The following is an 11,378-nucleotide window of genomic DNA, read 5'->3' as shown; positions in this document are numbered from 1 at the left end:
CTATCCGAAACTCACCCAAGCCCTCAGGGCTCCAAACCAAACATGCACGCAAGTCTAATAACATCATACGGACTTGATCGTGCGATCAAATCATCAAAATAACATCAAAAACTATGAATTTAACCTCAAAACTCATGATTGTCTAACTTTTCAACCGGACGTCCAAATCACGTCAAATAAATTCCGATTCTCACCAACTTTCACAGATAGGACTTAAATATCATAACATACTTGTACCAGGCTCCGAAACCAAAATACGGGCCCGATACCAACGAGTTCAAACATTAATTCATTTATTTATTTCCTTTAAAAACCAGCACAACAATTGTCTTCAAAAATTATTTTCTAAGGCTAAGGACCTCGGAATTTAATTCCGGGCATACGCCCAAGTCCCATATTTTACCGCGGACCTCCCGGGATCATCGGAACACAGATCCGGGTCCGTTTACCAAAAATATTGACCAAAGTCAACTAAAAACCGAATTTTAACTCTAGAAATTACTATATTTTTTATATTTTCACATAAAAGCTTTCCGGTTTCACTCCCGGACTGCGCACGCAAGTCGATACATATAATATGAAGCTACTCGTGACCTCAAACTGCCGAACTGGACAAAATTGCTCAAAACGACCAGTCGGGTCGTTACATCCTCCTCCACTTAAACATACGTTCGTCCTCGAACGTGCCCGGAGTCGTTCCAAAGCCATTGAACCACTTCATAAGCTCCTCACACATACACCCGGGGCAATTCCCCATCACCCAAACCTATGTAGGACTGACAATGCAACTTAACTGATGGTCTCACCTCATCCTTAGTCCATAACCTTAGGACATAACCCAAACCTCAACGTCTGAAATTCATCATAGGACCCGAATCCCACATCATCACACTGCATGAACCTGAACAAGCTGAATCGAGCCAAAATTCCAATCCAGAATACAATCACATGCTGTTTCACACAACTCAAATGCCCGAAGCAATAACCTCTGACCACCATAGCTGTTCAAATAACATCCTGGATGCCGGCAATACACCTCACCTTGAATATAACCTTGTTCTAGACCTCCACAACAGCCCATGATAAAGAAACATGCGGATATTCATAGCTGCTCATGAAGTCAACAAGTCAAGAAACTCTCTCGCCCGCCAAAGGCCATTACCCAACTCTTAGCAGAAACAACCACATACATCCAAGCACTCCTCACCCCCAATACCATAGTACAAATCTTAGGTCTAAGAACCTCATCTCAGCCAGTACAAGCAACCCAACTAATAACTCACCACGGAACCACACAGATTCTCACACTACACAGTTCGTACACCATACCAACAATAACTAAATTATGCAGCACAAATAAGGGAAAGCCAAGTATAAGAATTATCTAACAAGTACAACATGTGTGACAACAAAAGTATAGTCTTTCATCAAATCATCCCACAGAGGGAAAACACAACACCAAATAAACACAATGAAAGGGTACCCACATAACATCCGCTGCGGCGCGCAGTCCGCTCCCAAATACTCATCAAGCCAAAATGCTCGGGTCCACTGATCACATAAATATTGATATCAGGCACAGCAGAATGCACAAGTAAAACTGTGGGAACAATGAATAGAAGTAATAAAATATGAGAGAAACAAGCACATATAAGGTGCAATGAGCAAACAAACATCACGAGGGCTATCTCGCCCGCCTCACCATAAGGCCTGAATAGAGTTACAACATGCGTGGGGTATAATCATACAACCTCACCGCCTAACACAACATAAAAGAGTAGCACATAACATAGGCTAGGGGCACAAATAATATCTCTTCTGCCTGATCACATAACCAAAATGACAATCTCACAATGACACACAAACTTGATCTGACACGACATACATATTCTCGCTGATCCTCCAAATAGCCCACAACCAAATCCTGATCCTTCCCAATTAGATAAATATTCTTCAAAAAGATCCACAACAACCTATCGATAATATATGCTACTAATTACCCCATTCTCAACATTTCTTCACAATCCGCAAACGGAAATAGTCCCCATATGAGGGCATCTAGCCCCAAACCTCAGGAATACCAAGATTTCCGCACCCAACTCAACTACGCAAATTGAATGACTGATATATCACTCTCACCCTATCATTCTGCTGAAGCACCCATATAGGATTTCTGGCCGCGTAACAAAACATGAACCTCGAAAACCTCAAAACCCAGTAATCACCATGCTACTAGCCACGCACCCGCAAACCAAAACTCAAGGTCCTTTCCAAAAATGCACACTCCTCACATATGATAGCCAACAATGCCATACTCTATAAATTCCAAATGCTGATCCAGGAGAAAACCGCAATGTACCACATATTCCTTACGCTCATAGTAGACAGCCAACTCAAGCCGTTGCCAAACCACCGAGAACTCTTCGAGATCCGCCCGCTCGCAACTAAGACATCAGGACTGCACCTCCCTAACTCAACCGAGTCACACAAACCGTCCAATCCAAGAGTGCTACCACAAATGCCAGTAGAGAATTCCTATTCAAAGGACCAATTACTTCATCGCTATGCCGACACAACACCACGGAGCTTACCCATTTCTTCGGATAGTCGATATGCAATAATCCCAATCAAAGTCCCAAATACAGGTGATCCTAACATGAACCACGTAGCCCAGAAGCTTATAAACTACTGCTTTTCCTCTGAAGCACCCCGTCCTGCCGCAACCACGGCACCTACGCTGAATAGACCTTCTGTGAATCTGAAGTTGTTCCTCCAACTCCCCTTGATGCTGATATGTAGATCCATTAATGACACGGTAACACTGTAAGCCCCAACATCATCCCGTGCAAGATCTCAGACCTTGGTAATACACAAAATCTGGGAACCCACTAATACCACATATACACATACCTGAGGCCAAATCTGATATAAATCTAACTCTGCAATCTGAATGCCGCTATTGAACTCCTCCACTTGGCGCAAAGCCATAGAAAACAACGTCTGATGATCCGCAAAACTAACCTTCAAAGCTCGTACAACACAAATCACAAGGTACTTAAATACCACCAACTATTCCCAATCAACACCCACTTCGTGGCCTTGCCATAATCGCGACGACTAGTCAACCAATTAAACCTTCCCAAGCTCGCACTCATCAATCAGATGCCGGAAATCGCTGCGCCTCCATACGAACAACTGAATAGACTCTTAATGCCTCTGTATCTTCAGTCTGGACAACACGTCGAGGCAATGCCTGAGCATCCCTGACTCCTTCGTAGCCTATCTGTAGCATCACGAACCACTGGCGCATAGTGGACATCGAGAGCGTAATATTACACACGAGTGGATGTAAAGGAACATAAGTTATATGCTTCGAGCTGAATCAATATTGCATGATAAGGAATGAAGAATGTGAGATTATCCTAATAGTTCTGTAGCCTCTCGAAGATAAGTACACACGTCTCCGTACCGATCCGCAAGACTCTACTAAACCTGCTTATGACTCGTAGCACCTATGAACCTAGAGCTCTGATACCAACTTGTCTCGATCCAAAATTCCTCCAAAGGAGTCGTGATGGCACCTAGTCTCTAAACTAGGTAAGCCTAACCTTTTCTGTAATAACATGGATATTTACTAACTTTAAATTAAATTACTCGGAACAAATTACAATTCCCAAAAATTGGTGGTACAAGTCACAAGCCTTTCTAAGAGTAATTATACAAAATAAATACAAAACTATCCCAGAACGAGAAGGAATCAATGGAACGTAAATACAAACGAAGGTGACTCCGAGGCGTGCGAACGCAGCAGCAGGTTACCTTGAGTCTCTACCACGACGATCTGCACAGCTATTATCGATCAATTCCTGAATCTGTACACAAAAGTGTATAGAAGTGTAGTATGAGCACACCACGGCGGTGCCCAGTAAGTATCAAGACTAACCTCGGCGGGGTAGTGACGAGGAACAGTCAAGACACCTACTGGTAAGACAGATTAAACAGGATATGATAACAAATATCAAGATAAAGGTAACGAAATAATATCAACAGCATGGATAAATCAATCTACAAACAGTCAAAATAATTAAAGGAAACTCGGATGGAAACGAAAGATAACCAAATAAATCAACACAAACATAGCTAGAACACAGAGAAGTAGAATGAACTCAAGTAAGGAAGACAGTGTCAACTCAATCAATCATATTGTTTCTGGTGCACAACCCCAGCCATCTCAAAACTCGATGTCTCATATCATAACCTCAACTTCCAAACCTTTAGCACACCCGGCACCTTGTGCCCACATATTTTGTCTCAGTTTGTACAACAACGTTCTCATGTTACTCAGTACATAGGACCCATAACTAATGCAATTAAGATGTTCCAGAAGTCTCATTTACATAATATAAAGTAGAGTACAGCTTCTAAACCAATTAGGAACTCAGCAAGAAAAGATGAAGTTATTTTTAGAATCATTTGAATAAAGAAAGTACCATTTTCAATTTAAAATACAACATCGAATGAATAATTACCTTTAACATGGGATTTAATAAATTAACTTAGTAGAAATTTCTTTTTAAGTAAATTACAACTTCAGACGTTTAAGGGAATTTAATTGAGTAACTAATTGAATTAAAAATGTGACAATTTTGAAATTTGAAGTATTGAAATATGTATATATAAATACGGCGAGGTATTGAAAACACTATGAATTCCAACACAAAGGATCACAGCAGTAAAGGAATCTAAACAGTTAAAACACTTGAATTGATAACAACAAATAAACACAGCAAACAGAAAGTGCACGGCATCACCCTTCGTGCTTTATCACTCTTCCTCACCATATGAGTCATATAAATGTGCACGGCATCACCCTTCGTGCTTTATCTCTCTTCCTCACCATATTTATCAATATAAATGTAAATGTGCACGGCATCATCCTTCGTGCTTTATCACTCTATGAATAGTATAAATGTGCACGACATCACCCTTCGTGCTTTATCTCTCTTCCTCACCATATGAATAGTATCAATGTGCACCGCATCACCCTTCGTGCTTTATCACTCTTCCTCACCATATGCATCAATATAATTGTAAATGTGCATGGCATCACCCTTCGTGCTTTATTACTCTTTCCTCACCCAAACAGTAGAATCAACAACATCCTGGCAAGGGAATCAATAGTAGAAACAAATACATCCCGGCAAGGGAATCAACAATAGAAACAAATACATCCGAACAAGGGAATCAACAATAGAAACAATACATCTCGGAAAGGGAATCAACAAAAACCAATCTCGTTCCAACAATTAACTTAACAAAATGAATCCAAACTTGAGTCAATACTCAACAACGGTCAAATACCAAGGAATTACCATAAGCGTGGTCCAACATGAATACTCATCAAGTCAAGCATGAATAGTACATAATAAGGATCACGAAAAAAACCAAGAAGCACACTAACCTTAACAAAGCAACAAGACATAATAAGCACGTGATAATTACATCGGTAACCACAACAAATGGACATGTAACATATTTGCACGAAGTCATAGAGGAACTCACAATCAAGAAGTATCAAAATAATAAGGAAGGCAATCACTTCAATTAAGGCAATTAGGGGTCAAGTAACACGTAAGAATTAGAGGAAAGCTAGCAACATCATATGGAGCATATAGAGGTAATTTAAGCAATTAGAAAACTCAAGCATGACGAAATACTTTGCACATAATGAACATAAGGACCTAAGAATCCTAGAGGCAAATTTCCCACAATAAGTCTGAGCACATACTCGTCACCTCGCGTGCACGGACTACAATTAGCATAGAAGACTCAAACCCTAGGGGAAGTCCCCCACACAATGTTAGGCAAGATACTTACCTCAATCCGGCCAATTCAATACTCAATTTAGCTTTTCTTTACCGATTCATCAACGCTCAGCTCAATCTAGCCAAAAACGACTTGAATACATCAAACAATGCAAGAGAAAACAATTTCAATTGACAAAACTATGATTCTTATACAATTTGCAAAAAGTCAACAAAAGTCAATTCCCCGGTCCCACACCTCGGAACCTGACAAAATTTACAAAAACCAAACACCCATTCCGCTAAGAGTTCACCCATACAAAAATTAACTAATTCCGATACCATTTGGTCATTCAAATCATCATTTTACATTTTTGAAAGATTTCACAATTATCCCCAAATTTTCCTTTAGATTCTCATGAATTTGATGTAAAATCTAAGATATAATCACAAGATATCGTTGGAAATTGATTAGAGACACTTACCCAATGATTTGGAGAAGTTTGGGTCTTTGGAAAATCGCCTATGGAGGTTTAAGGTTTGTGAAAATTGAAAAATGGGTGAAAATCTCGTCAAAAATCTCACTTAACAGACCTCAGATGTCGTATTGCATTGCGAAACCTCGCAATTTGCGAACAAGGCAGGGCTGGCAGAATTCACATTTGCAACAAAAAGTTCGCATTTGCGAAATGGGCATGCAATTGCGATGAAAAAGTTCACATTTGCGACCACAACAGAAATTACTATATTTTTCATATTTTTACATAAAAGCGTTCCGGTTTCACGCCCGGACTGCGCACGCAAGTCGATACACATAATATGAAGCTACTCGTGACCTCAAACTGCAGAACCGGACAAAATTGCTCACAACGACCAGTCGGGTCGTTACATCCTCCTCCACTTAAACATACGTTCGTCCTCGAACGTGCCCAGAGTCGTTCCAAAGCCATCGAACCAGTGCATAAGCTCCTCATACACTACTAAAAATAGCAAATTTGTGACCGTCAAAACAGTCGCAAATCAGTCGCTAATCGTATATTTTCGACCGATTTGCAACTGAAAAGTGTCAGTCAGAAAACACGTGGTCGCAATATATTTGTGACTGAATCAGTCGAAAAATTGTGACGGATGCAATCGCAAAATGAAAAATGCGGGGTCATCTGAAATTTAGAAATTTGCGACTGAATCAGTCGCTAAATTTGCGACAGAATCAGACGCTAAATTTGCGACAGAATCAGTCCCTAACTTCTCAGTGGAACAGTCGTAAATAATAATTATTAATTAATTAAAAATATTGAAAATTCTCCATTTGCGACTGATTCAGTCGCAAAAATATTGGGGTGAACTTTGTTAGAAATTTTCAATTTGCGACTGAATCAGTCGCAAATCTGGATAATTCCTGGTGAACTTTGTGTTGGATTCAGTCGCAAATCTTGGCATTTTTAGGCAGAATCCTACTGTATTTCTAATTACCCACCTGCCAAATAAAACAGCCAACCAAATACCTAACAATCAACCAAAAACCTAATATAACAATCCAAAATTCAATATTTACCACAAAGCGAACAATAATATTTATAACAATTCAACCAACTAATGAAACAACGAACTATCAAACAACATAGATTAAACATGTCTCTAACTTCAACTCTAAAACATTCAAATAGCCTATTCAGATTAAATCTCCTCCTCAGACTCATACTCAGACTCAGACTCCATTGCAGCTCTTTTCTTGTTTTTTTTTTTTTAATAATTTTTGGATCAAAGCCTGAGTTTCTTGAAGTTCTTGCGACATTTGATCCACTTTTTGACGCATAGATTCCATGTCTTCTTGGGAAACTGATGCCCCAGTGAATAATGTTGTTGGTGGACGACTGGAGGATGGCTGTACTCCAATCCCGTAGACTCAACTTTTATTTTATTATTTTCACGAGAAATAAAGAAAAGAAAGTAAAAGAAGTAAGAAAACAAATAAGCAACTTTCAAATTAATACCAAAATAGATATTTACATAATATTTATACCTTTATTCACGCCACCAGCCGCTTGTGTCCAAATTGCGGTCATATCCTCCGGGGTCGGCTGAGTTCCTTCAGGTTGAGTTTGTTTCCATGCATCAAGATCAATATGATACTTGTCCTGAAAAATAAAATAATACACGTTATATAAACAAAAAAAACCAAGAAGGAAAAATAATATAGTGTTGGTGTTTGGATAATACAAATGTCTCTAAAGCACGCGGTTCGATCCATCCTTCTCTTGTGACATCCTTCTTCTTCTTCTTGTGGGTCTCTGCAAAGACCTCAGCATAAGTCACATCTCCCCCACGTTCTTTTTCCTGAAAATTAAGAATTAATTAAGAAAAAAAATATATATATATATATATATATATATATATATATATATATATGTTCAATTTGCATGCTTGTAAAACTAAGAATATTTTATAATGAAATTACCATTCTCCAACGATGGGCTTCAAAACTAATAGAACCTCCAGTATGCAATGTTCCACCTTAGTAGAAGCTCTGTTTATACTTTGCTTGTTCACTCTTCTTCTTCCAATCAGGGGTGTTCCACTTCGCCAAGAGCTGATTCCAGACATCTTCACGTATCCAATTAGGCTTTTGCCACTTTCCTAGCAACATGATGTGAATTTGTTATCAGCTTCTGTGCTTTCTTCCCGAAGTTATCATGCACCAGATATTCAAATGTTGGCTGCCATACGCAGTGAACCTACAAAATTGAATAACTAATATTAGACGAATGAGGATAAGTATTATAAAAATTAATTTATCTTACCGTAATTGTGCCACATATCATTCTGATCTAGTACGGAATCTGTTTCCAAGAATTCCAAGGCTCGTCAAAAAATGGCTTTATAGATTCCATTACCATGTGCGCGGCCTGAAAGGATGGCAAAAACCTGCATTTAATTTTAACATATAAAATTTCATTAAATTCATTATATGCAAAATTTTATTGAAAGTTTTTAAAAGAAAATTGAATAAAAACTCACCTGAGTTACGGGGAATGATAATCAGCCGATGAAGATGATCGTACTGTATAGTCCCTCCAGCACAATGTCTCACGGTACCAGCAACTGTAGACGTACTGGTAGATGGGGATGCAGCTGCGTGAGAGCCTCCAATATCCAAGTTAGAGTATACTTGGAGTGGATGATGTGGAGATGATAATTGAGTGGCCGATGTATGAGGCACAAAAGATGAACCGCCATGCTGGCTACTATGATGGCTCGAGGATACAATCGGTGGTGACTGCGATCTGACTAGCAGGGACCACGCGGGGAAGAAGCTGGGAAGTGAGGCGTGAGTATGAAATTAATGGTGGTCGAAGCCACCACCAGAGAAGCATGGAGTAATACTCAAGCGAGCTAGATGGGGGAGGGACTTTGAAAAAGTCAGATGACTGTGAAGCTGGCATGGAAGGACGAGGAGGCATAGGAAGAGAGCTCATATTTGGTATAGGTGGAGGAAGCTGACTTGATGTAGGTAAAGTGTGTTTCTTCTTCTTAGATTTTTTTATTTTTTTACCGCGAGAATCCATCTGTGTAATAAATTTGGAAGCGATAATAAGCATAAAATCTACACTAGATTATCAGAAACAGAACATTCAGATTGAATACTTGAACTAATCAAGTAATTGTGGCTTTAAAAACAAAGCAAAGAATTGCTGGCAGATCAAGCAATGGACTCAATATACCACTTGTTTGAAACTACAACACAACACCAAGGACAAAGAATAGCTTTCAATACAGGTCAATATTGACAAGCTCAATATACCACTTGTTCAATACAAGTCTTATTGACAAGCTAAATTAACATGTTACCCATGGATTATTATTACATTTTTTGATAACATGAGAAACAGCTTACCTGAGTGTTTACATGAGTGTTTAATAAAGTAGGCAGCTTACCTACGACGGTCTACACATCTAACGAAGTGACAAGGTATATTGCCATTTTGATGAAGTCAAAAAATCAGAAACAGCTTTTCATCATACTAAAGCAAGGCAATTTGTAAGTGCTTCCAATCAGATCAATTTCCAACTTTGCCAAACGGTGTTAATGAAACAATTTCAATAGGAAAAGCACATAATATGCACAAAACTAGCTATTGTAGTAAAACTACCAAATACAATCAGATATTCACCAAGAATAGGAAGAAAAACAAAAGCATTTTTAACAAATTAAGCACCTGATAAGTCAGTTTGGTACGAGCCAAATCAAGGGGATAGGTACATAAAACTGCAGTTCCTAGCTCCAGATGCTGAGCCAGCTAAAAGATCAACAACAGGTCTTGTTCCTAAGGCAGGGTAATTAATCAATATCCACCCTCGATACCGTTCATAAGTCATGTAATGAAGTGCAGCATATGGTACAATTCGAAGAACACTTGCTCCATTTCCTCTGCAATACATGGCGTCATGAATAAAAAATTCTTCTACAACAAACTCTAGTTTTTAAAATCAAATATACACTTACTTGTAGAATCCAATAACACCTTCATGCTTCAGAAGCTTCTTTAGAGATTGATAAACTCCAAGGGAATGAAATCCTTCAGTTCTTGTCTATAAAAAATAAGGAGAAGAGCAAGGGGGAGGAAGTTAGGATTGTCATAATGATCTAAAAGGGAATCCAAGGCATCAAATCACAAGATTAAGTCGCCGCGTGCAGAATAGAAAAAAAAACACAATGAGCAGCTGGCAGGTGCATTCAGGTGGAAACACAAGAAGCTCAACTAAGGATAGAAAACAAACCGGAGAAGTTGATGAAACATAGTAACTGGATAAGTCAGCCTGAAAGGATTAAGACATAATGGAAATTGGAGCACACATAAAACACTTCAATATCCTAAGAGAAGAACAGAGAGTTTGTGAATTATTTAGCTGGCACTAACCAGCCTCCAGCTAAACAGTTGAATCCACTATATTTGGCTTTTTTCGATAACCGACTCCCCTGTACTTTGCTTATTGGACAGTTACTTCTGGTTATTCATTAGAGTAAAATATTACATGCTTTTTTGGATTTCAAAGTCTACAACGTAACTAAGAGGGCAAGCGACAAATTACGTGATATCTACGAGGTTAGGCAATACAAAGCCACAAGGACACGTAGCTAGCACTCTATTCTCCATGGTTCTTTAGCTATATCTGACTCCTAACTGAGGAGCCAAAAGGGTTGGCATCGCGAAAAGATATAACTATGCATTTTCTTTCCTTGAACGTCAGAAATTTTCAAGAGTATCACTTTGTGTTTACCTCAATCTTGCCCTGAATTGCTTCAATCTATATTACAATTCATTGAAACAGAAGCGCCACTTTGGCAATGCATACTAGTTTTTTACAGTTGACAGTGTGTGTCAATTAAGGTAATACTTCACAGAGACCAATGGGTAGCAGTAAGTCACAGACGGAGGCAGATTTAACTAGTAATAAGAGAATATTCATATACTCAAATCTTTAAAATTAACAATATGTAAATATCAGAAGAAATCAAAGTATATACTCACATACTATTAAGGTAATTGGAGATTGAAACTTACTATCTAAGTT

At 38.8% G+C, this 11,378-nt stretch overlaps 1 protein-coding gene across 1 annotated transcript; it reads right to left on the bottom strand.

Moving 5' to 3' along the window:
* Nucleotides 1-7,363: 7,363 nt before the first annotated feature.
* LOC109221939 lies at nucleotides 7,364-8,310 on the bottom strand. Its single transcript, XM_019386361.1, has 4 exons — nucleotides 8,263-8,310; nucleotides 8,025-8,141; nucleotides 7,828-7,942; nucleotides 7,364-7,714 (listed from the first exon to the last, which is right to left on the bottom strand). The coding sequence occupies exons 1-4, from the start codon at nucleotides 8,263-8,265 to the stop codon at nucleotides 7,566-7,568; spliced, it is 384 nt and encodes a 127-aa protein (XP_019241906.1). The 5' UTR covers nucleotides 8,266-8,310; the 3' UTR covers nucleotides 7,364-7,565.
* Nucleotides 8,311-11,378: the final 3,068 nt, after the last annotated feature.

The sequence above is a fragment of the Nicotiana attenuata genome, unplaced genomic scaffold (genome assembly GCF_001879085.1).
Source record: "Nicotiana attenuata strain UT unplaced genomic scaffold, NIATTr2, whole genome shotgun sequence".
Classification (NCBI taxonomy): Eukaryota; Viridiplantae; Streptophyta; class Magnoliopsida; order Solanales; family Solanaceae; genus Nicotiana; species Nicotiana attenuata.
The sequence above is the reverse complement of the archived record's forward strand: the minus strand, read 5'-3'. Positions and strand labels throughout refer to the sequence as shown.